The sequence below is a fragment of the Eretmochelys imbricata genome, chromosome 1 (genome assembly GCF_965152235.1).
Source record: "Eretmochelys imbricata isolate rEreImb1 chromosome 1, rEreImb1.hap1, whole genome shotgun sequence".
Taxonomy (NCBI): domain Eukaryota; kingdom Metazoa; phylum Chordata; order Testudines; family Cheloniidae; genus Eretmochelys; species Eretmochelys imbricata.
In genome coordinates, this window is record NC_135572.1 from 200754110 (window position 1) to 200780826 (window position 26717).

Consider the following 26717-nt stretch of genomic DNA (forward strand, 5'->3'; position numbering starts at 1 on the left):
TATGTTGTAAAATACTTTATTTGATAAAACTTGCTGTAATATCAGAACAAAAACCAAATAAAAAGGTCTTATGCATGATGTCTTGTTTGCAATATTTCATATGTATGTACCTTTGCTTCTACAAACATTACTCCCTCCACAACAAAATAGTCTCCTCCATCTAGATTCTTATAGTACTCCATCACTGCAGCATTCAGATACCACAGTAATAATCATAAGAACCTGAAACGGACTTCCAGGCTTAAGATACTTACATTCATTGGCCTAAATAAATATAGCATAAAGTGACCATATATTTAAAACAGACATGGCGATAACTTTTGTACAACAGACATTTTGATCTTGCCACAATCCATTAGTAACATCACTCTAGAACAGAGGTCCTGAACCTGTGGGGCAAATGCTCGGGGAGAAGGCGCGATAGGACCCAGGCCAGCTCCCACAGGGGTGGGGAGGGAGCACCACCCAGCCCCTCCACTCCCAGCATTGCTCCAGCCCCATCCCCAGCTTCGGCCCCCTTATCCCTGACCACGTCTCCTCTCCCATCTCCCAACCTGGGAGCCACAGCTAGAGGTTCAGCTTCCTTTTTTGGTTATTCATCCCCATGCTCCTGTATCATCTGCAAACAGGCTGAGATTATATCACAAGGGGCTGCATGTGAAATGGCCATCTGTTTTCCAAGAACAGTTATCAAATTATGTTTATTCACAATTTCTCCTTGCCTAAAACCTACCCTTTAACACTGCTTGAGAAGTTTCCTTAAAAAACAAAAACAAAAAAACAACTTTTAAATGTTCCTTTCGAGTTTCTTTTTCAGGATAAGGCAGCTAAGTTACATACAAATAGAGGTCAGCAAAAATGGTCCCAGGAAACATTAAGAAACCAGATTTCAAAATCAGGAAGTTTGGGGAAGTCCAGATCCTGGGATTTTGACTCAGGTCCAACTATACTTGTTGGGCTCCGTAAGCCATCTCAGGTTTGAGTTGGATCAGGTCCTGGACAGTAGGAGAATAATGAGCATACACACTCGATTCTGTGGCTCACTTTGTAAGAAAAGCATTCTCTTGTGGAACTCTCTCTCCTCCCAACACCCCCCTATGGACCAATTCTCAGTTCTCAGCAGAAAAAAAAATTCTCCCACCCAAGGATACCTGTGAAACCTCAGTTGTGTTTTAAAAAAAAAAAAAAGTAGTGAGTAAACATGGAAGACACAACTTGATAAGAAGCATACAGCATAGCAACTGGCCCTCCCCAAAGAGCCATTTTAGATACAAAAAATTGCACTGCTGTGTGCTTCCTTTTCCAAATTACTCAGGCGAGTCCCAAGTTGTCCAGACTGCAAAACAAAGGCAGGTTTTAGGATGCATTGAGTTTTCCTGTTCAGTTAGAAAGGGGGAAGGGTTTACGAAAGGACAGATCTGATCAAAATAGGATGTCACCAAATGTTTAAAAAAAAAAAAATGCCAAAGAAATGAGTATTTAGATGAAAAAAACTGCAGTAATGCAGTCAGTCAACTTCATTCCCAGTACTAGTGTAGCCTACTACACAAACCCACACTGGAGCATTCAGGGTCAGTGGCCTTTGCATCACAGGAGTCAAGAGTCCTAAATGACATCCATGATCCCACAGACCAGTATTCTGGACAAATAGATAGCCTATTTGGTTCTCTCCAGCATTACAGTCCTTTTGACGCAAGCAGCAGCATGGACTTTCCCAAAACAAGATGTATTTGCCAACAGCCAACTCACCGGTGTCAGAAGGCTAATCCAGAACACATTTTAGCTTTCAAGGGAGAGAACCAAGGAAAGCTATGTCTGATACTCTGACAGATGGGATGGTAGACCACATAGAAATAGTACAAGTGATATGAAGAAATGTGCAGACATACAAACCTCAAATTTAAAATATATTCAGTACTCAGATGTGTGCGTCTAACAGCATGGGTAAGGCACAATGCCAGATACAACACAGCTCCACCAATGCACCTCAATTCTGACTTATAGCATGGCCCCTGCTATTCCAGCCCTGGATCCCACACACAGCTCTGCTAACGAACCTCACAACTGACCTGCAGCAGGCTTTTCGTGCTCAAACACTGACAGGTGGATGGAGGGAGCATTTATACACCCAAAGCCTTATTTGCACTGATGATCTTGAGAGCCCCAGGTTTCACTAGCCTTTCACCTCTTGAGCAAACTTGTGATACCCCAGTGCACCTCCATACACATGAAACTGAACAATAAAAAAGGCATTTGAGAAGGAATGGCCATTCTTACTTATGTAAGATCTAATAAAATAATTTTCCCTCTGATGTGTGCTACTAACATAGTATAAATTACACTTCAGATGGCTGCCTTGGAAAACAAGTGGCAAAGACACTAATAAATCCTTCATTTTCACACATCACAGCTGAATATGTCCTCATTCGCTGCACTAAGGAGTGCTTGCAGTAGATCTGCTTGGCATCTCTTCCTGTCTTCTGTAATTCTTCATAACACTGTGTATGCCACTCACCAAGAACACCAGCGATATGGCTGCAAAGTAACTAGCGTAGATCATGAACTGCAGAGTGGGAGAGAAAACTGGTAAGTTAAAGGCTAGCAAACCCACTCCTCTCCATCCTATATGAAAGGTAAAATATTCCTTTTTTTTTTTAAATTAGGATTGGTGAATGAAGCATGCTGCACCTAATTCAGTATCTGGAGTTATCATTACTTTCATCAGAACTGGGGAAAGACTCCAGACAAATGGAGTTTAGTCTCTAAGGCTGCTTACCTAAAAGGGACCAATGCCACAGCGTGCGCACAGGAAAACCTCTCACCGAACTAACCAGGAGCTTCACTTGCACAGGGCTACAGGAACATATCTAACGAATAGTGGCAGCCCAGTTCTCCCATACACCTGTGCCTCAAACCCTGTTCCAGTGGGGTGAGATGGGAGCTCAGCCTCCAACCTTGACTACTCAGAGAAAATTAACAAGGTAGTCAGCTGGTGCTAAGTGTGGTTGTGGTTTTGTAACATGGACAGCAACAGAACTGACACACTTTCTTTTTCTTACACTCTCTGAACAGCAATAACCTAGACCAGAATCACAAACAGATGACAGAGGCAGGAGAGAGGCTCCACATCCTGATTTACATCCCTTCCTTCTTCCCCAGTTAGTAAAGATAAAGCAGTGATCTTACCTGTGTGAATATGTTTAGCCCAAGACCACTGGAGTCAACAACAATCAAGGTAAGCAAAGTCTGCAGAGCCAAGGCAATGAAAGTATTGATACCAAACACCAGAGCATACCGCTCCATGCTTAGATTAGTAGCAATTTGGAACCTAAGCAGAAAGACAAAGGGAGAAATGTGAATACAGGAGGAAAAGGGAAGAAGGAATCTTTCAGGGTAAAACAATATTTAGATAAGCAGGCTATGTAGGTTGAAAAGTTAATTCATAAACTGGCTATATATTTCCATCATCTGGCAGTGTGATCTTATCACATCTCACAAGCTAAGCAGGGTCACAGTGGGCTAACACTGGGGAAACTGTCACAGGGAAACCCCAACTGCTGCAGAAAAGAGTTTCAGAAGTTCAGTAAGTTGCACTCTTTATCTGAGTCAGTACTGAAATACCCTCTCCTGGTACCTGCATGGCACTGTGCCATTGGAAGGGGCCATCTTTCAAAAGAGATGCAAAAGACCCATTAACATGGGGTGTATGTACTCCACGCTGGCCCAGCAACTTAAGGGTTAATACAGGCACTGCCAACCACTGCTGACTGGCAGTCTCACAGCAGCTGTGGGGGGATACAAGGGCTGGGAAGCAGGGGCTATCAGAGGAGTAAGCAGGCTGGAGAAAAGAGCTCCCGTCAGCAAACGTCTAAAGAGCTGCCCAGGGATGAAAGGACCAACCCCCTGTGGTACCTGAGAACAAAGAGGGTATTCAGATTCCTGGGCACCAGAAAGACTGACAGCCCCACTGAGCTGGGCCCATGCCATGCTAGGCCAGAAGGGGGCACCTTTGCGCTGACTCACACCCTCCTCCTTTAAGGAGGAGACTTGTTATTGGTTGTCTTGGCTAGATTCCAATTTGTCCTACTGAGGAAAACTCCCTCTGCAGTTTACAGTGGGACCGAGAGACTTTTTCCATTGGACCATATGAACCGGAACCATAAACTCACTGAACATTAAATCTCACCAAATGAGGGTAAATCCATCCTCATATCCACTCGTACTCCACACCTGAACATAGCCATTATATGAACAACATACCCTCATATCTCAATGTCTGTACTTTGACCCGCTAACCTATTACCCCCAGTTGGGGATATTGCAGGTTATGTATTCCTTACACCATCTGATCCAAACCGAACTTCACACCCCTTGATAATCTGTACATTATTCCCTGATAACCAGAAATTTCTACGCTTAAACTCCGTACTGTTTTCTTTTTATTTTATCATCTTAATAAAATTCTTAAATTTTTCCTTCGCTTCCTAGCTAACCTGTGCTGTAGCATTTGATTAAAAAGTTTCTGCATTCCACTCCACAGGTGACATTATCTCCTCTCATTTTCCTTCTTGTATGTTTAAACTTTGACCATGTATTACTACTTGCCCCTCTTACCCTCCCTGTGGCTTCACTCAAACAATGTTTATGGAAAGACATTTCACTGACAGGCAGCACTACCCAGTATTTATAAACAATGACTTTAGTATCACAAAACCTCTGTTCTAACCCCAAGGTCTGCCACTGAACTGCAGGCAAATTGTCAAAGCTCAAGTGTAAAGAACTTCAAGATCCTTGCGCAAAAGGCACGGCCTATATGCAAAGCATTAAGCCAGTTTTGAGACAGACAGCTATAGTCTTGTCAAGTTTTTTTTTTTTTTTTTTTTAAATTAAAATACCTACGTTGCTATCGTGATGAGCAGCATATAGACAATTCTGAAGATTACATATGAGACGTAACACACCCAGATGTTACGAACAGTGTCCATAACATATACAGCAGCAGCAATGATGAGGGAGAACAGGGCCAATGCCACCTCACCCCAGATAGCCCAGGATACTTTTACGTAACCCACAGCAAATACAGCAACAGCTCCTATAAGTAGAAAGGAAAACAAAATACAACTTAATAGTTGCTCAGACATTCAGCTTAAGCCTTCTGTGTTTTAGATTAAGAGAAACCAATGTCTAAATATATGAGATGTGCATGAGGGGAGCTCCACTACTGTGCACATATTAAAAAAAATAAAATAAAAAATCAGAAATTGTAGGGCTGTAAAGAACCTCGAGAGGCCATCAAGTCTAACCCCCTGCCTGAGGCATCCCTGACAGGTGTTTGTCTAAACAGTTCCTAAAAACTTCCAATGATGGGGATTCCACAACCTCCCTTGGAAGCCTATTCCAGAGCTTAACTACCCTTGGAGTTAGAAAGTTTTTCCTAATATCTAACCTAAATCTCCCTGGCTGCAGACTAGGCCTATTACTTCTTGTCCTATCTTCAATGGACATGGAGAACAACTGATCGTTGTCCTCTTTATAACAGCTCCTAATATATTTGAAGTCTTACAGGCTCCCCGTCAGCTTCTCAAGACTAAATGTGCCTAGTTTGTTTAACCTTTCCTCATAGATCAGGTTTTCTAAACCTTCTATCATTTTTTGTTGCTCTTCTCTTGACTCTTTCTAGTTTGTCCACATCTATCCTGAAGTATGGTGCCTAGAACCAAATGCAGTATCTCAGCTGAGGCCTCACCAGTGTTGAGTAGAGCCGGACAATTACCTTCCATGTCTTACATTCAACACTCCTGTTAATACACCACAGAATATTAAGGATTTTTTTCACAATTGCATCACATAATTGACTCATATTCCATTTGTGATCCACTATCACCTCCAGAATCTTTTCAGCAGTATGACCACTTGGTCAGTAATCCTTAATTTTGTAGTTGTGCATTTGAGATTTTTCCTTCCTAAGTGAAGTATTTGTCTTTACTAAATTTCATCTTGTTGATTTCAGACCAGTTCCCCAATTTGTCAAGGTCATTTTGAATTCTAATCCTGTCCCCCGGAGTGCTAGCAATCTCTCTGTTTGGTGCCATCTGCAAATTTTATAAGCACACTCTCCAAGTCATTAATGAAAATATTGACTAGTACCAAAACACAGGACTGGCCCCCCTGGGATATCCTCTCAGTTTGGCAGTGAACCATTGATAATTACTTTGAGTATGGTCTTTCAACCAGCTGTACACCCACCCTACAACAATTTCATCTAGACCACATTTTCCCTAGTTTGCTTATGAAAATGTCATGTGGGACTGTGTCAAAACTCATATTAAAATCAAGAGAGTAGGATTCTCAACAGTACTCATCATTGGACTAACTCATCTCTACCTGAAGTCTGTGGTAAACTCCTACTAGACTTCAATGGGAATAAAAGTCAAGCCAGTACCAAGTGCTTTAGAAAATCCCACCCTAGCTCTGCAAGAAAGCAACCCTGGTGCCCCAGACTGTAGCTGATTCACTCGTTCTCATACAAAGAAAAGGAGTACTTGTGGCACCTTAGAGACTAACCAATTTATTTGAGCATGAGCTTTCGTGAGCTACAGCTCACTTCATCGGATGCATACCGTGGAAACTGCAGCAGACTTTATATATACACAGAGAATATGAAACAATACCTCCTCCCACCCCACTGTCCTGCTGGTAATAGCTTATCTAAAGTGATCATCAGGTTAGGTCCAGCACAAATCCAGGTTTTCTCACCCTCCACCCCCCCCCCCACAAATTCACTCTCTGCTGGTGATAGCCCATTTCCTCTTGTTTTTTCCTACCCCCCCCCCCCCCCCCATGTTCTGATTTAACTTGGATTTAAACTTGGAGAGTGGTCAGTTTGGATGAGCTATTACCAGCAGGAGAGTGAGTTTGTGTGTGTATGGGGGTGGGTTTTTGGAGGGGGGTGAGGGAGTGAGAGAACCTGGATTTGTGCAGGAAATGGCCCAACTTGATTATTATGCACATTGTGTAAAGAGTTGTCACTTTGGATGGGCTATCACCAGCAGGAGAGTGAATTTGTGTGGGGGGGGGTGGAGGGTGAGAAAACCTGGATTTGTGCTGGAAATGGCCTAACCTGATGATCACTTTAGATAAGCTATTACCAGCAGGACAGTGGGGTGGGAGGAGGTATTGTTTCATATTATCTGTGTATATATAAAGTCTGCTGCAGTTTCCACGGTATGCATCCGATGAAGTGAGCTGTAGCTCACGAAAGCTCATGCTCAAATAAATTGGTTAGTCTCTAAGGTGCCACAAGTACTCCTTTTCTTTTTGCGAATACAGACTAACACGGCTGTTACTCTGAAACCTGTCGTTCTCATACAGTCTTCCGGCTCAGACCTGAGTGAGCTATTCTGATCCCATCATCAGGAGGTATTGTACTCTAGCAGTCAGGTTTGTTCTGTTACTTATTTAAACTTGGCCGAGCACTATGGAGGCAGGTGGTCAAATGGTCAAAGGCAGAGAGGTGGGAATTAACCTGCTGGGTTCTGTGCCTAGAAAGTGATGATCTGTACGGGGTCAAGCCTCTCATGATCTAGGGGGGAGGGATAGCTCAATGGTTTGAGCATTGCTCTGCTAAACCCAGGGTTGTGAGTTCAATCCTCGAGGGGGCCATTTTGGGAGGGGGTTGGACTAGATGACCTCCTGAGGTCCCTTCCAACCCTGATATTCTATGATTCTAGTCCTCAGAGGTGCTGAACAACCTGTTCCCACTGAACCTCAGGCAAGTGCTCAGCACCTCTGGGGAAGGGAAGGAATACAAACTCATTAATATTCATTGCCTCAGTTTCCCCAACTAGGCTAGGAGGGTGATACACAGCTATGGAGCCTAATGCAGTATCATTTAGTGCTCCTCTGAGTGAACACATTAGAGCAGTATTAAAAGTATCCCCACAGCTGTGACAAATGTCCAGTAGACTTCTATTACACAAAAGAATTTTCACTTATGCCTTACCTGACCCTTTCAGTCAAGCAAGGCCTTTGGCAACTGAGGTTACAAGGCAGACTACTTTGAGGCTCACAGGTTTCTTCCAATACTTCCAACTAAAAACGGTGGTAGCTCAGTCAGTTTGAGCAATAAAGTCATAGATCCTCAACTGCATTTAAACTGGCAGTCATGTTAACACCTAACTATACATAGGGAGTCTGTCATACATCTGGAGAGTTTTGTTAAGCATTCCAGAGCTGCAACTGCTTTGGGAGGGTCCTGTAACACCGCACATCACAGGTAGAAAGACCAGGTATTTCCACATTTCAATACCTACCTCCTGGATTACAAAATCAGCGCAGTGCAGCTGAGTCACCCTTAGACATTACACATGAAACTCACCCAATGAAAATTTGATTCAGTGTCATTCTCTCACCTGTACATGCTAGGAAGCAATGCAACATCAGACCTGTTTTGGCAATACTGAGTTTGAAGGACATAACGTGCTAGTTCTGTGGTTTGGTATAGTGTTTAGATGCCTTGTGACATGCACCCATTGAAACTGGAGTTTAGTAGGTAGCTTACCTAGTAACGTAGAAACTGCCTCCACGCCACCATTATAGATCTCGAAGCTCTGAGAAGGCAGCACCATTTCCCACAAGCCTTGCGTGTAGTTTATTACCTGGAAGTAGCCACAAGTTGAGAATGCCCACCACACAGACCAGCAGAGCATAGGCCGGGAGGAATAGCAGTGCAGGAAGTCCCGCCATAGCTCTTTGAGCACCTTTGAGATATCCACTTTCTGCTCCTGCACAGATTTAAAAAAAAATAAAAAATCATCCCATTTCCGAATGATTCACCTTACTCCACAGATGCACTTACCACTGGCAGGAAGTTGCAGAGCAATAGCCCTGGATATACCACAACTCAGTCTGTCACAGAGTAGGCAACAAAGTATCCCCACCAGGCTGTCCCCACCAGCGACACGTTTTCCCACCCTAACCCTGCACGGGTGAAAAAATAGTTCATTCTCCATGGTCTATGTAAACCTTGGCCTCTGTGCTCTAAGGGCCAATTTACTGCTAGTTGTAGTGGAGGAGAGACTGATTTTCCGCTCCCTACCCTATTCGTTAGGAACTGGACAGAGGCCACCAACTTATTTCACACAGGCCACAGAGCCATCAAATAACAGCTTCCAGTCATTGCCAATCTGACCTGGATTTGAGCCAGAGACCAAGTAGTAAGAGTTTGAGAGCAACCACGGAAGTTTTCCCAAGCAGGTATTTGGAAGTTTCCCACAAAACCAGTTTTCAGAGATTACAATTATTCAAATTAGTGGTCCTATTACATAGCTTCATACCCCATTTATCAAGAGATGCAATATAATTACATAGGTCAAAAGGCTCAGACAATCAGAGATATGTTGTCTGGAGGAGATCTGAACAGTGATGGAGAGTCTATGGAGCAAAGATAGAAGAAGGTTGTTTCAACAAACACAGGAGCTGCAGAGCAGAAGTTTTTTGCAACCACAATTGCTGGACTGCGTGAAGAAAAAGAAACTTACAGTCTCTTCTCATACAGCTCACCTGGAATAAGGTTGGATAGAGAAGTTCCAGGGAGAGATTTTTGGAAGTGTTTACCTTGGGTGGAAAGAGCAGAAGTTAATTATCCATCAGAGAGGCTGGTTACTTTAGTATCTAATGTGGAATTATATTCCCTACTGCTTTATGTGAACAGCACCAGAGAAAATTAGTACTAGCTTGCTTTGTAATAGAGATGCTAGATTTCAGACTACTTGGTTCAGTAGCAGATCTAGTAACTCCTCATGCCAAATGAAATTAACAGTATGCAGGAGTTGTACAGAGTAATTCATCTTGTACCAAGACACTGCAGGGTTCTTCCCAAAACCATTAAGGGTCATATCAGCAGCATTAGGATTTCTCCTCCCCAAACCCCCTACAATGGACACCAGCAGCCCCTTATGCATGGAATGCCCTTTCTGAACTAGTTTGTGAAGCTCCTGTCCCGTCCTTCAAATCAGTCCTCAAAACCCAGTTCTACTGTGATTCCTATTAGCAACTGGAGGCTTTATATCAAGTTACATTTATTAAAAAAAATGTTGAGAATGTTAAGGTTGAGAAGTCAAGCCCCTGAAAGTTAGGAGATACCATTTTTCTGGCGGTCTGTGCAATCTTAATTTTACCCTCTTATACAACCATTCTGTACACTGAATGAAGCAGGGGTCCTGTGGGGCGGGGGGGGGGGGGGAGAGAACCAGTATATGATCATGCAATTAGACATGATCATAATGCACACAAGAGGGCCAAATTAAGGTTGCCCAGGCAATCATAAAACTGGCATTTCCCTACTTTTGAGTGCTAGACTCTGCAACCTAAATAAATAATGTTATTTTCATGTAATTTATATGTAATTTGAGCTGGGGGTTGGTTTTTGTTTTTTTTAAAGATAACCAAATTCTACTGTGGACAACCCTCCTCCCTGAATCATGGTATGCTGAATGTGAATGAGACTAGGTGTAGAAGGGGGATGTTAGCTTTCCTGATGCAAAAAATACCTCACCGATGCCAGCTTAATGTTTACTGTATAAGGAGAAAGTAGCTGCTCAGTAATGACCAGCTTCTCTCATCTTTCAGGAATGACCAGGCCAGGGTTCTCAGATTCACATGAATCAGAGCCACTGAAGAAAAGAGAATTACAGGTTTCAGAGTAGCAGCCGTGTTAGTCTGTATTTGCAAACAGAAAAGGAGTACTTGTGGCACCTTAGAGACTAATACATTTATTTGAGCATAAGCTTTTGTGAGCTACAGCTCACTTCATCAGATGCATTCAGATTTATACACAGCTGAATTGGAATTAAGTTGCAAACTGGATACAATTAACTTAGGCTTGAATAGAGACTGGGAGTGGATGGGTCATTACACAAAGTAAAACTATTTCCCCATGTTTATTCCCCCCCGCCCCCCTTCCTCAGACGTTCTTGTCAACTGCTGGAAATGGCCCACCTTGATTATCACTACAAAAGGGTCCCATCCCCCCCTCACCCCCCTGCTCTCCTGCTGGTAATAGCTCACTTTAAGTGATCACTCTGGTTACAGTGTGTATGGTTTCAGAGTAACAGCCGTGTTAGTCTGTATTCGCAGAAAGAAAAGGAGTACTTGTGGCACCTTAGAGACTAACGAATTTATTTGAGCATGAGCTTTCGTGAGCTACAGCTCACTTCATCAGATGCATACCGTGGAAACTGCAGCAGACTCTATATATACACAGAGAATATGAAACAATACCTCCTCCCACCCCACTGTCCTGCTGGTAATAGCTTATCTAAAAGCCATTTCCAGCACAAATCCAGGTTTTCTCACCCTCCACCCCCCCACACAAATTCACTCTCCTGCTGGTGATAGCCCATCCAAAGTGACAACTCTTTACACAATGTGCATGATAATGAAGTTAGGCCATTTCCTGCACAAATCCAGGTTCTCTCACTCCCTCACCCCCCTCCAAAAACCCACCCCCATACACACACAAACTCACTCTCCTGCTGGTAATAGCTCATCCAAACTGGCCACTCTCCAAGTTTAAATCCAAGTTAAACCAGAACATCGGGGGGGGGGGTAGGAAAAAACAAGAGGAAATAGGCTACCTTGCATAATGACTTAGCCACTCCCAGTCTCTATTTAAGCCTAAATTAATAGTATCCAATTTGCAAATGAATTCCAATTCAGCGAGAAACTGCTGAATTGGAATTCATTTGCAAATTGGATACTATTAATTTAGGCTTAAATAGAGACTGGGAGTGGCTAAGTCATTATGCAAGGTAGCCTATTTCCTCTTGTTTTTTCCTACCCCCCCCCCCCCCCGATGTTCTGGTTTAACTTGGATTTAAACTTGGAGAGTGGCCAGTTTGGATGAGCTATTACCAGCAGGAGAGTGAGTTTGTGTGTGTATGGGGGTGGGTTTTTGGAGGGGGGTGAGGGAGTGAGAGAACCTGGATTTGTGCAGGAAATGGCCTAACTTCATTATCATGCACATTGTGTAAAGAGTTGTCACTTTGGATGGGCTATCACCAGCAGGAGAGTGAATTTGTGTGGGGGGGGTGGAGGGTGAGAAAACCTGGATTTGTGCTGGAAATGGCTTTTAGATAAGCTATTACCAGCAGGACAGTGGGGTGGGAGGAGGTATTGTTTCATATTCTCTGTGTATATATAGAGTCTGCTGCAGTTTCCACGGTATGCATCTGATGAAGTGAGCTGTAGCTCACGAAAGCTCATGCTCAAATAAATTCGTTAGTCTCTAAGGTGCCACAAGTACTCCTTTTCTTAGTGTGTATGGTAACACCCATTGTTTCATGTTCTCTATGTATATAAAACTCCCCACTGTATTTTCCACTGAATGCATCCGATGAAGTGAGCTGTAGCTCACGAAAGCTTATGCTCAAATAAATTTGTTAGTCTCTAAGAGACTTACAGACTACCAGCCCTTCCAGCCACTCTCCTGATCCTCCAGTACTACAATGTGAGTGGCAACTGGCATGCTTGGTTTCATTCATGCAATAATAGGACAGTAAATAACACCTGTCACCCAAGGATCACAGAGCATTTACAAGTGGACATTATGATTAGGTTAAGTGGTGGAGAACTGAGCCACACAGAAATAAAGTGACTTGCCCATAGTTCATTCATAGCTAGGGCCCTACTAAATTCAAGGCTGTGAAAAACGTGTCACAAACCATTAAATCAGATCTCCACTGTGAAATCTACCTATTGTAGGGGAGAAGGAGGGGCAGGGCTCCGACTGTGCATCAGGGTCCAGCTGCTAGCCCCAGCAGGGCTGAGCAGGAACAGCACTTCCTCTTCCCTTGCATGACAGCTCTCAAAGGGAGATTAGACCCATCACTGGGCACCTCCTGAAGCTGCAGAAAGCTCCATGGCTATGCTGCCTTCAGAGCTGGGAGAGGTTCCCAGAGATGGGTCTGATTTCCTCTGTGCTGCTAGCAGAGCCCCAGCCGGGCTGGGGAGGGAAGGGACTTCCTCTTCTCCTGCACAGACACTCTCGGGGGCGGAACATGGAACCGCAGCCAGTGGGACCTGCAGGGGCAGTGCCTGTGGACAGGGGTTGTGTGTGGAGCCACCTACCCCCCCCACCCGGCACCAGGAGCTGCTGCCGGACATGCCAGCCGCTTCCAGGAGCGGCACGGGGCCAGGGCAGGCGGGGAGTCTGCCTTAGTCCCACTGTGCCACCGCCCAGGAGCTGCCTGAGGTAAGCAGCACCCAGCCAGAGCCTGCACCCCAACCCCCGGCCTTGAGACCCCTCTGCACCCCATCCCAGAGTCTGCACCCCAAACCTCTGCCCCAGCCCCCTCCCAGAGCCTCCACCTTGCACCCCAACCTGCTGCCAGAGCCCTGAGCCCCCTCCCAGAGCCAGCACCCCACATCCCCTCCTGCACCCCAATCTCCTGCCACAGCCAAGAGCCCTCCTGCACCCAAACTCCCTCCAAGAGCCTGCACCCTGAACCCGCTTCTGCAACCCAACCTAAGCCTGGAGCCCCTCCCACATTCTAAACCCGTCGGCCCCAGCCCAGAGCCCGCACGCCCTGCCAACCCCCTGTCCCAGCCTGGTGAAAGTGAGGGAAGGTGGGGGAGAGTGAGCAACGGAGGTGGGGCGTGGAGTGAGTGGGGCGGGACTTCAGAGAAGGAGCAGGACAAGGGTGTTTGGGTGTGTGTGATTACTGTTATTTCTACATTTTCTTTGAGGTAGATCCTGGGTTGCACTTAAATTCAAAAAATGATCTTGTGCTTAAAAAGGTTGGAGACCACTGCTCTAGTTTTTTCTCAGCTCTAGTAGCTATCAGACACTACCCTGTGGAATCATTTGTTGGTGCTCTGCCAGTTGCAGTGAGTTCAACTGCCTAGATCCTTGTTCTCTGGGTGGGTACAAACAAATGCAATTTTCTGATAACAAAATACAACCAGTTTGAGGACACATAGCACAAAACAGTGAATGCTGTTTCTATTCTTGATCTGAGCAGAGGATTTCAGGTAGAGCATGGATTTAGGTGTAGGAAGCAGCCACTAATTCTTCAGGTCCATAGTGGTAGATATTGGATGCTTCAGAAGGCAGGATCCCCTAAACTTTTTTTTTAATTGTGCAATGCTGCACGTGGAGAGAGAAAATTCTTCCCATCAAGTTATGCGCGTGAGGTTCAACAGTCATTATCTTAACATGCAAAATTATTATAGAGCAATGTGATTCAGCTCTACGTTGGTTTTAAAAAATAATAATAATGGAGCCTCAGTATTTAAGCCTGGTGTAATTTAACTCCATAGATGGCTGTAGTTGATCTCAGAAAGCATTCCCTTTATTTTAGATTCTCCATCAAGGCCTCCTTGGTCTTGTATTATAGGACATAGTAATAAAAACATGTCATTCTGTTTCATTTATGATTTAGGGGTTTACTGAAAAAGAGATCAGGTTTGTTTGTTTTGTTTTTAAACTAAGTGCTTTCGGCCTATGGAGTATGCTGCAATGGAAGACAGGATCCTTGCCTCATGTAGCTCACGATCGACTGCCTCAACATATCCTTTCCTCCCAAGTAGAAGAATTCTGAAGGTGTTTACAGCTATTACTAGATGAAATGGTCAGTGAAACTGACAAAGATTGCTGATGCCACTGTGGACAAATAGTCCAGATACCGGTGGGAGTGACTGAACAAATCCTCAGGCTGAAGGTCAGAGAGGAGGAAGCCTTTTGATTAAGATCACTTGTTCAACAGTCCATTACATATACCTGAGTGATCATGGAACTCCCCCAACCCATCCCACTAAAAGCAGCAAAATAAAAGAAAGACTTCCCTTCATCTATGCTCAGCGGTTCCTTTAGTTCTGTCAGTAAAGGGGCCTTGCAAAACTGTTAGATTGGGTAAGATTAATTCCCTGGAATGTTAATAGGTTTAATTCTCAGCAGTAGCCTATGAAAGGATAAACCCTTCTGGCTAAAATGAAGCCCAACATTGTTGCCCTCCTTCCACTCATTGCTCGGGATAATATTTGAAAAGAAGCCTGACTGGGGAGACTGACACATTATATAGCCATATTGGCTCTAGCTCTGCTGAAATTCTCATGCAGGATTTTATCTTACCTTGCAACTCCCTATTGCAGGCACTTCTCATGTCTCAGCTTTCCAGCATATGCAAGAGTGATACAGTCCAAATTTTCGTGTGTGCTTGTAGTTCTTTGAATTTTGCCCCAACCTTAACTTCACTGACTCTCCGTTCACTTCAGGATCCAGCTAGAGATTGATTTATTTTTATTAAAACTCTCCATGGACTTACGCTAACCCATCTTATGGGCCTGGTCTCTCCATACTCCCCTCAAATTCAGCATCAGCCTCCTCCTGATAAAGATAAAAGTTTTGACCAAACAGACCCTTGTATTCACACTACACACTAGTGTAATAATTTTTGTACAAAATATGCCTTTTGAGGTATCACTTGAAAACTAAAAACTCACTGATCAATAATATCATGGTAAAGTGTACGTAGCAACATTATATGTAAAGTTACGAATTCCCCGTATGATGTTGGTAGCACATGTTCAAACCCATGCAGTCCCAACTAGAAAGCAGTGGCTAAACAGGTCTGTTCTAAACGGAATGTGTTTACCTCCATTTACATATACACAGAGACAGAGACAGTGCAAATCTGCATTTCAGCATACACAAGGGAGAAGAAAGAGGACGGGGGCACTTTCACCCCCAGACTCCACATAGCCGTATTTACTGTTTGAATAAACTTTACTTTGAGGGTTAATCCTCAGAAGAATCTACTTCAAAGGGGGACTGGACTATAAAAGTGAGAGGCAAATACACACTCGGGGATCTCTCTTTTTTTTACCTAAGACAACAAAGGAACTTGGACTTTTGGGAGGGATTCTGACCTGAGAATTTGGTTAGCCCTGTTGCTGGCAACAGGCAATAAGGATTTTACCTTGAGCCAAGTCTAGCTAGTTAAGTTTTCGTTCCCAAAAAGCATTTTATCTTTATGTCTCTTGTAACCATTTCTGACTTCAATGCCTAATATTTGTACTCAAAATCACTTTTAAATTAAAGAATAGAACATTTAAGTACAACTAATCTAGGATTGTGTTTAAACTGAATTGTTTGGTAACCCCAAGTAGCAAACTGTTGTACATTAACCCCTTACATGGGCAACAGACCTATAATATCTGGAGTGTCCAAGAGAGAGCTGGGCAGTGAAGAACATATTTTGGGGGGAAATTTGGGACTGGGAGCGTGTTGGGGTCAACCTGCAAGTAACAATGAAGGCTGCTGGAAGCAAGCGTGTGACTGCAGTGTTGCAGACAGGCTCCTGGGGTCAGAAGTGCTGAACCAGGGTAGTGACTATATAGAAAGAAAAGGAGTACTTGTGGCACCTTAGAGACTAACCATTTTATTTGAGCATAAGCTTTCGTGAGCTACAGCTCACTTCACTCAGGGTGCGATCTGCATGCTGGCAGGCTGATTGTGAGCGACCCAAGATTGAAGAGCAAGCGGTAAGCGACCCAAGATTGAATCCCCTCACTGGTCTGGATTGTCCCTCGGAATGTGATACAAATATCACCAACAACAATGCAAGAGCTTTCTCCTCTGTAGCTCCTAACATCTTTTCATCAAGCTGACTCTCCATCTCATTTCAAGTCCCTCCTGAAGGACTTTTTTAATCCATGAGTCCTTTGTCACTTACTGATCTTATACCTGCACCACAGTGTATACACACAAGTGTCTGCTGTGATTTACTGTCACTCATTATAAAGAATTTCAGCTGAGTTAGTACAAAAGGTACTCTAAGATAGTCCTATTTTTTGATCCTGGAAGTAAGTTTGTTGCAGTCCAGTTACAGCAACCACATATGCCAAGTGGTAATAAGTTAATTATAGAACTGGGCAACTGGACAAATTTAAAATACTCCCACAGGCTTGCATCAGAACTTAGTGCACACAACCCTGAATTCTTGTACTGATTCAGTATCTTCCTGGCCAGATTAAATGATTAGCAAGTTCACCTGCAATAAAACTCTGTAGTTCCTCAGTTTTTTTCTCACCCGGTTATTGAGGTGGCAGAGGCAAGCTGCATATTGTGATGCCATGGGGTGTATTAACTGCACTTTGGGCACCCATAAGGTTCTCACTACCTCCCCCCAAAAGTGTTTCATTTCTTAAATAACTGAATGGGAATTTATGAATTTCCTCTTTCATAATATAAAGCACTAGAGAATTTTAAATAAAGTGACCAGGTACCTGCAGGAATAATGCACGACATGTGTTTTTCAATGTTCGGGTCGCAACCCAGTACTGGGTCACAGCATATAAGGCACTGGGTCACCTTGCTCAGCACCCAGAGACCATAGCAGCTCCGGTCAGCACTGCCAACTGGGACATTAAAAGTCCCGTTGGTGATGCTGCCTAGCTAAGGCAAGCTAGTGCCTATCTGCTCCAACACCATCCTGCACCCCAGAAGCGGGTCCAGCTTCTAGGCCGGGGGGGGGGGGGGGCGGCATGGGGCTCTGCGCGCTGCCCCCACCCCAGGCACTGGCTCCACACTCCCATTGGCCAGGAGCCAGTCAATGGGAGCTGTGGGGGCAGTGCCTGCAGGCAAGAGCTGCTTGTATGTCTCCGCCTAGGAGCCAGACCTGCTGATGTCTGCTTCTGGGGTGCAGCACACTCCATGGTGCCTCCCACACTCCAACCCCCTGCCCCAGCCCAGATCCCGCTCCCACATCCTGAACCCCTCATTCCTGGCCTCACCCCTGCACCCCAACCCTCTGCCCCAGCCCTGAGCCCCTCCCACACCCATCATCCCCAGCTCCACTGGGTAACAGGCATCAATTTTCTTCATTTGGGTCCCCAGAAAAAAAAGTTTGAAAACCACTGCACTACAATACTGTGTGATCAAAAGGAAGACAGGAAAGCACTTTTCTGTGCCACTCGTAGGTGAGGGGGTGGAGAGGGATACCTTTTGCTGTCAGGTAATTGAGACACACAGTTCACTACATATACAAGGTGGCCATGATAGTGACATGTTCCAAGGAAGTGGAAGACAACAGCATAGCTTACCTGTGGCTCTGCAGAATGCTCTTCTACATTTAAGGGAACTTTCGATTCAATGTCTTCCCACCCAGGGACCCTTTTTAAGGCAGCATCATCTTGGATGACAGCTCCATTTTTACAATCTAGAACTTTCATCTCCCTACTGACCTGGCTTCTCAAGACGAGGTGAAAGAAAAGACTTTTCTGTGGCATTGGCAGAAACCAGGCTGTGGCAAAAGCCACAGACACAGAGGTCAGGGAGATGACGTTCAAGCTGAACAGGGACCAACTGGCAACCGATACCAGAACCTGTCCACAGATGGAACCCACAGTGTAACCCACCAGGGTGGCACTTCGACAGTAGCTGGTGACTTTCTGGTACAAGTTCAAGTCCACAATGCTATAGATGTAAGAATAATAGGCAATCTCCGTAGCAGTCACCAATCCATAGAAGAACTCGAGAAACTGAATAGCTAGCAATCCTTGGGCGTAGAGCAGCATGAACCATGTCACTATAAGGCTCAGTCCCTGGAGAAGGATTACAGGTTTGTACCTGAGATAGTCTGTTGCAAGGAATACAGGAAACAGCAACACCAAATATGAGTAGGTCCATACTGGATAAATTTCATTGAAAACCTGTATGAAGAAAAGCAAGCCATTAACCAATCACCTGGGAAAGTAAACTTTGTGTATTTGAAAGTTCAAAGAAAAAAGGATTACTAAACACAGACATTTAAGAAACAGCTAGTAAAACCGTTTCCCAGCAATGCCAACAAAATACTGAACAAAATGCAACATCCCTCCCTTCTACCTCTAGTTAGTGCTGTACAGGGAGCTAGAGGTAACAGTAGACTTGAGTTTGGATACTTAAAATAAAAATCTTAAATTTATACATGTCATTCCATCCCCAGAATTCACAGAGTGCTTTACAAATACAATAATTTTCTTCCACTAGTGAAATGCAACAGCTGTTTACCAGAACACCAGACTACTATATAGATGCTTAACTACTTGCATAAGGCTTTCCAGGTGTAGATCACACAGTACTTTACAAAAGTGGGTAAGTTACTTTGTAATGTATTTGCAAAAAGAAAAGGAGTACTAGTGGCACCTCAGAGATTAACCAATTTATTTGAGCATAAGCTTTCGTGAGCTACAGCTCACTTCATCGGATGCATAGGAAGTGAGCTGTAGCTCACGAAAGCTTATGCTCAAATAAATTGGTTAGTCTCTAAGGTGCCACAAGTACTCCTTTTCTTTTTGCGAATACAGACTAACACGGCTGCTACTCTGAAATTTGTAACGTATTTATAAATCATTATACATTTTACATCCGAGGAAACTGACTTGTCCAAAGTCACATAACAGATCGGTGACAGAACCAGGAACAGAACCCAGGAGGTCAGGATGCCAGAATACAGTCCAGTATCCTAGCCACTAATTAAGTTAAGGGCAAGTTTAGATCTGAACCTGCAACTAGTACATTTGTTCATTCCTCCAATGAAGAGGAACATTACTATTAATGTAATTAACCAAAAAGTGATCATGCTTTGCCACTCATTTGTTAGTGAAAAAACAGTAGTAGCTGTTGCTTCTCTACTTTGTTTCTCTTACTACTTTGCCATGTCACCATCTGACATTTACTTTAAATCAGTAGCAAATTCATTACCCGTTATAGTGGACACTATCAACATGAAACAGTTGACATGTACTTTTTTTTTTTTTTAAATCCAGATTCCGGATCAGTGCATCAGCTAAAAAGCCTGCCCTGAAGTTAACCTTTACAAAATTCCTTTTAAGATTATTTGTATGGGGTTTTTCTGGTTCCCTGTTGGGAATATCTTTATAAACACCAACAAAGGAAATTGACTATACACCAAGTGCTGTCAAACACTCAAACTATATTGTGTTATACATTATGACATTCTCCTAAGCAAACCAGGGAAATGTGGTCTAGATGAAATTACTATAAGGTGCATGCATAACTGGTTAAAAGACTGTACTAAAAGAGTAGTTATCAATGGTTCACAGTCTAACTGGGAAGGATTTATCTAGTGGAGTCCCACCGGAGGCTCTCCGGGGTCCATTACTATTCAACATTTTAATTAAGGAGTTAGATAATGGAGTGGAGTGTATCCTTATAAAATTTGCAGATGACACCAAGCCAGGAAGGGTTGCAAACACTTTGGAGCCCAGGTTTAGAATCCAAAACAACCTTGACAAATTAGAGAACTGGTCTGAAATCAACAAAATGAAATTCAATGAAGACACATACTACACTTAGGAAGGAAAAAATCAGTTGCAAACACAAAATGGAGAATAACTAACTAAGCAGTAGAACTGCAGGAAAGGATCTGGGGGATATAGCAGATCACAAATAAGGGTCACTGACCTCGAATAGATTACCAACAAAGTTGTGGAATCCCTGTCACTGGAGGTTTTTAAGAACAGGTTAAAGAGGGATGAACTAGGAATACTTGTTTCTGCCCAAGCGTAGGGCAGGGGTAGCTAATAGGCAGACTGTGTGCCAAATTCAGATCGCCAGAAGCTTTTGAATGGACTGCAAACATCTTATTTATTTATCGTTATTATTTTTGTATTATTTTCTCTAGAGTCTGTACATCGACTATATTTTGACCAAGAAATTTGGACCTTGACAAAAAATTACCACCTTTGGCATAGGGGGATGAACTACTAGATTACCTCTCCAGGTTCCTTCCTGCCCTACATTGCAATGTTTCCCTGTAAAAATTTATAGCAATCTTAAGTGTAATTTAGAATGATAGTGCATACGTTTTCAGACAGAAGTGTGACTTATGTGACAGTGACCCTTTAAACGTTTAATTTTTAGGCCATGGACATTAAGATTTTGGGAGAGCAGGTCCTCCTGTGAAGATTTTCTTCCCAATAACAGCTATTCTCAGTTTGTACTCTGGCACTGCCAATCCTGGGGCATGGACCAAGATTAGATAAAACAGAGGTGGCCAAACTACGAGCCTGCGGGACCCTCCTGCCCAGCCCCTGAGCGCCTGGCCCGGGAGGCTAGTCGCCGGCCCTTCCCCTGCTGTTCCCCGTCCTGGGCAGCCTCAGCTCACTGCGCCGCCGGCACAATGCTCTGGGCGGCACGGCTGCAGAGCCTGACCTGACCCAGTGCTCTGTGCTGCGCAGTGGCATAGCTGGCTCCAGCGCTGCCAGCCACTAGTGCTCCAGGCAGCGCAGTAAGGGGCCAGCTGCAGGGGGGTTGGATAGAGGGCAGGGGAGTTGGGGGGGGAGGCGCGTGGGCAGGGGTCAGGGGTGTGGATTGGGGTCGGAGCGGTCAGAGGGCGAGGAACAGGGGGGTTGAATGGGGGCAGAGGTCCCGGGGGAGGGGGAAGTCAGGAAGGAGAGGGGGGGTTGGATGGGGTGGCAGGGGGCAGTCAAGGGATAGGGAGAAGGGGCAGTTGGATGGGGCAGTCAGGGTGGGGGGTCAGATGGGGCAGCGGGGTTAGTCAGGGGCAGGGGTTCACGGGATGGGGGTGTATGTGGATGGGGCAGGGGTCCCTGGGGGGTGTCAGGGGGAAGGACATGCCTGCCTGTTTGGGGAGGCACAGCCTCCCCTAACCAGCCCTCCATAGAATTTCCAGAACCCGATGCGGCCCTCAGTCCAAAAAGTTTGCCCGCCCCGAGAGAAAACTAAAATCCACCAGGAGTACAGGCACTTCCTACAAATCAGAGATGGCAGAATTTTTTTGAGGCGTGTGGAGGAGGGAGAGAAGTGTCTTCAGTAACCTTGGATAGACCTTATTATTTCACCCTGATCCTCCTCCAAAACTTCCCATTAACTCCACAGACTTCTCAATCAGCTCTTCCAGCCAGACTTCTTCGTTGTCCTTCCTCCCTACCTCAAGCAAATAGCCTTGGCCACCTTTTAACAGGCCAGCCGTTGAGTTCTCTCACAAGTGGAGCACCTTCACTCTTTTGTATACAATTCATTGCTGCATACGCGCTCCCCTCTGAACTGCAGAGCTCAGATCCCAAGGATGCTCTAAGGCGATGTCTACACGACACAGCTTTTAGCTGTGTCGCTAAAAGTCGGGCAGTGTAGCTGCTGTTTGTCGGCAAAAATACTTCCACCCCCAACGAGCAGTGTTCGCATTGTCGACAGGAGAGTGCTCCTGCTGACAATGCGGTGTTCACACTGACACTTGCGACAGCAAAACTTGTGTCTTTCGAGGGGGGGACGGGGGGGACAATACCTCTGAGCGATAAAACTTTTATCAGTTAATTGCCAGTGTAGGCATAATCTTAATCTGGATGCTGTCTGCATTACAGGGGCCAAATATTGCCTCTTTGGCATTTCCATCGTCTTGTAGGCACGCAGGCAGCAACGTCCAAGGCCATGCCAATCAACATCTGCTGCCCCTAAACCGGGGGTCGCGAGGTTATTACATGGGGGGTCACGAGCTGTCAACCTCCACCCCAAACCCCACTTTGCCTTCAGCATTTATAATGGTGTTAAATATATTAATAAAGAGTTTTTAATTTATGGGAGGGTCTGCTCTCAGAGGCTTTCTATGTGAAAGGGGTCACCAGTAAAAAAGTTTGAGAGCCACTGCCACTAAACCATGTACAAATCTATTCCAAACAGAAATTTGATGTTCTTGTTGCTTTGTTTTTTAAAGTAAAAAATATTAATCTGGAGTCTAGCTTGTTTTTGCAGAGCTAAATAAGAGTGATCAGTAAGCATTTAGTGCTATTTGATGGTATTTCTCAAGAAGGGGAATTGTTTCAGATACACAGAAAACTGCATTCTCAACACATGACAAAATTATTTTTAAATTCCCTGGTATTTCCCAGACATTTACACGCGAGGAACACCAGAAAACTAGTTATCAATGGGAAGGAAGAGAGCGTGTAAACAAACCAACATTTTTGCTCCAAATCACCAGTCTGAATTCAATCAGCTGCGATCAAGAGTCATTGTACTGAAATCTACTTGACAAGAAGATCCCCAATATTTCAGATTTTTTTTTTATGTTTAAATGCCCCCATACGCTCTTCCTTTGTCAGACAAGCCAAGAGCAGGTCAGAGACTTAGCCTATATCTAGTACTGAGAGGGTAGTTATGCTTACAACTGACAAAAACAAAAAAACATTTTACAGCAAGACAGCTAACGTGTGTGAGTTATATTGCTATAAAAATCCTACTGGAGACAAGGCACAAGTAGTTTTTAACAAAATGTAGCTAGAAGGAGGAGGAGAACACTATACCCCACACCTGGGTTTGATCTTACCTCGGCTACATCAGGGTAAAAACGACATGTGCCTTCTCTCCACTAGGATTTACAGTAAGATAGCTAACATGACTTAGCAATCTCACTGCTTACAAAACACACTGGGGGGGGGGGGGGGGGGAAGAGGCGGCGGCAAAGACCTAGCCATACTCTCTCCAGCTTCAAGTTGAGGTATGTTAGAAAGGTAACATAGGGCAAGCTTACACCACTAACCCCTGCCTCTCCTGTCCTGAAGAACAAGGATACATTGAGTGTATACAGTGCTCTTAACAGGATGATCTCAAGCACCTTACAAAACCTATTACCCCAATTTACAGAAAGGGAAGAGGGAGCATAAATTTAAGCGATTTTTCCAAGTTCACACAATCAGTGGCAGAGCTTAAGTCCTGACTCATGCTGCCCCAAGCTAATAGGTAGGCACCACTGCCTCCCTGAAGCCTAGCTCAAAAAACAAACAAAAAAAAAAACCCACACCTTAACAAGGAGTCACATTTCAGCAAGGGGTGCAGTGGGCAAACTCCACCGGGATGATGCCATTTTGTCTCCCTACAATCCCAGACAATTCCGCCTGCCATCAGACAGTCGCCGTGGGGTGGGGCTGCTGTGCACCGCTCCCCTCTCTCCCCCCGGAGGGGGCGCTCTGCGGGGGAGAGAGGGAAGGGGGATGCAGATACAATTCCGGGAGTTCTGCGTTAATCCGCAGTTGGGGGGGACGGGGACGGGACACCCCTAGATGGGGCGAAGAGTGTCGCACACCACCGCCGCTCCCCCCAGCACCCCGCGCCGCCGGCGGGCCGGTACCTGGGTCTCGGTGAGGTTCTTGTCCGGCCCCAGCAGGTAGCGGGTGAGGAAGGGCTCCGAGGGCCGCAGGCTGGCGAAGAAGCCGTAGAGGCAGAGCAGCGCGGTGGGCAGCACCCAGCAGCTGCCCCGGGGAGCCCGCCCGGAAGCAGGCGGCGCCCGGAGCCCGGCCCGCGCTTCCATCCGCGGGGGCCGGCTCGCGACTCAGCGCGGGGCCCCCAAGGGACTCACGCGCCGCGGACTCGCCATCCGCCCGCACGCGCTGCCAAAGGCACCTCTAGCCCGGCGCCGCCGCTCAAACCTACCCCCGCTAGCCAGCCAGCCAGGAGAAGAGCGGCCTCGCAAGCGGCCTTCCCATTGGACAGGGCGTCCCGCCCCCCGGGGATCAGCCAATGACAGCGGGCAGAATGCTGTGACGCGAAACGTAAGGTGCGGGGGAGGAGGAAAGGGAAGGGGACCGAGAGTGTACTGCATGTGGGGACGGGATCGGCACGTGGCTGGGCTCTTCTAAGGGCAGCACGGGACTGTCACAGTGGGCTCGCATCCCGCCATTGGCTACCCAGCGTCTGGCTCTACAGACATGTGCCCAGCTCCGCGCTTGGTGTACTACTCCTTATTGCCAGGTGCAGAGGCAAGGTGGGTGAAGTAATAGGTGTGATGGGCCCCATTTGTGTTGGTGAGAGGCACAAGTGTTTGAGCCACACACACACAGAGCTCTTCTTCAGGTCTGGGAAAGGTCCTCAGAGCGTCACAGCTGAATACAAGGTGAACAGATTGTTTAGCATAAGTAGTTAACATTCAGGAGTCAGGCCCTGAGAAAACTTGAGCCTAACTTAAAAGTCCTAGGATCCTAAACATAATAAATACTGTTGTTGTTTTTATTTGTCCTCTGTGGTTTGAGCCTCAAGAAGGTCATATTTTCCATTTTTTCCCCCTCCATAGCCACAAGTGCTAGAAACATGCTGTTTTTAAATAGCACACGCTGAACTTCTCACATAGTCAAATGACTTCAAAGCTGGGGCTTTGAGAAGAGTCACATATTTACAATAAAATCACAAGAGCTGGCAATGTTGCGTACCTTCCATCTGACCCATTACCCCATGACGTATCCCATGCACATTACCAACAGCAGCTTGTAACATATCCTGTGTACACCAGCCTGTACTATATCACACACCCAGCAAGGTCACTGGCCTCTAACATAAGTTGCAGTACATCTTGTGCCTACCATAGAGTAGCTGTTCACATGTTCCCAGAATACCAGACATTTCAGCACTTTTGGTAACAGCATGAGCCCACCTCTGCCTACATGATGCTCCCCTCCCCCCGCCACATGACCTTGTAATAGTAATCCTTCAGGATTGTCCTGGAGTCTCCAGGAATTAAAGATTAATCTTTAATTAAAGAATATGTCATGTGATGAAACCTCCAAGAATACATCCAACCAAAATTGGCAACCCTACCTTGTATGCAGGGTGCGTGCAAGGTCATGCCGCGTGGGGGATGCCATTTTCAAGAGCATGCCTCCATGCCCCTGCCAGTGTGACCTCATATGTACCATCAGGGCAAGGTCGTGCCAGCAGGGCCAGAGCAGAGCGCTGTTCAGAATGGTATTCCCGGGGGTGAAGGTAACTTAAAGGATTTACCGGTACTCCGGAGTCCTGAGCATTGGGTGTAGCCTCATCCAGAAGAGGCGGGGCCTTTAAAGGGCCCAGGGTTCCCCGCAACAGCCAGAGCCCTGGGCCCTGTAAAGTGCTGCTAGAGCCCTGCCGCCGCTACCCCAGTGTGTAGAGACCACTGCCTGTCACGCTGACCAACGTTCTCTCATTGTTTCCTTGTATGCTCATACCTGTGTATATCCATCTGCTGTCTCTTTTCTTTTACCTAGATTCTAAGCTCCCTGGGGCTGGGACTGTCTTTTTGTTCTGTGTTTGTACAGCACCTAGCACAATGGGGTCCTGGTCCATGACTGGGGCTCTTAGGTGCTAACGTATTATAAATTATCATCATTATTATTATTAAATAATTAATAACCAATCAGTGATGAAAGATTAATAAACACATGGCTTGTAGGAGACGACCTCGAAAGAGAGACAGAGAGCCTCATTATGAATGAAGAAAATTAGTCAAACTTAATGTTTGAAACAAAATTGACCAAGAGAACTACTTCCTGAACTGCAGAATTGTTCCAAAAAGGAAGAGATGGTGCAGCATGTGCTGATCACCTGCATGAGCCTGGTTGGGAGAGAATATATGGACAGACACAGTGAGGTTGCCAAGAGTCTGCAGTGGAGACTGTGGCAAGTACAGATTTACATGCACCCTGCAATATTGTGACCAGCAAATTGCAAGTGCTCTAGAGAATGAAGAGGCTAAGATTTTATGGATCTGGCAGTTGTCACAGGCAAAGGTGTGAGGAAACCGGCCAGACATAGGTGTTGTATAAAAGAAGACAAATAAGGTCATGTTAATTCATATTGCCATGCAGCAGACAAAAACATAAGAGAGAAGACAGCATTCAGGCTCTGTGAGAATTTTAAGGAAAGCTAAAGGAAAACAAGTGTATTTGAG

The 26717-nt window shown here is 45.3% G+C and overlaps 1 protein-coding gene across 3 annotated transcripts; it reads right to left on the minus strand.

The window, feature by feature from the left end:
- SLC19A2 (solute carrier family 19 member 2) lies at positions 1-24436 on the minus strand. Of its 3 annotated transcripts, none has more exons than XM_077821941.1 (7): positions 24150-24436; positions 18103-18711; positions 9562-9615; positions 8561-8783; positions 4900-5092; positions 3187-3328; positions 1-2563 (listed from the first exon to the last, which is right to left on the minus strand). In XM_077821941.1, exons 1-7 carry the CDS (start codon positions 24327-24329, stop codon positions 2435-2437), a joined length of 1530 nt encoding a protein of 509 aa, XP_077678067.1. In that variant the 5' UTR covers positions 24330-24436; the 3' UTR covers positions 1-2434. The 3 variants fall into 3 exon arrangements, 2 of the variants coding, with proteins under 2 accessions (XP_077678067.1, XP_077678076.1); XR_013346651.1 differs by having other exon boundaries at positions 2427-2563; positions 4962-5092; XM_077821950.1 differs by lacking the exon at positions 9562-9615.
- Positions 24437-26717: the final 2281 nt, after the last annotated feature.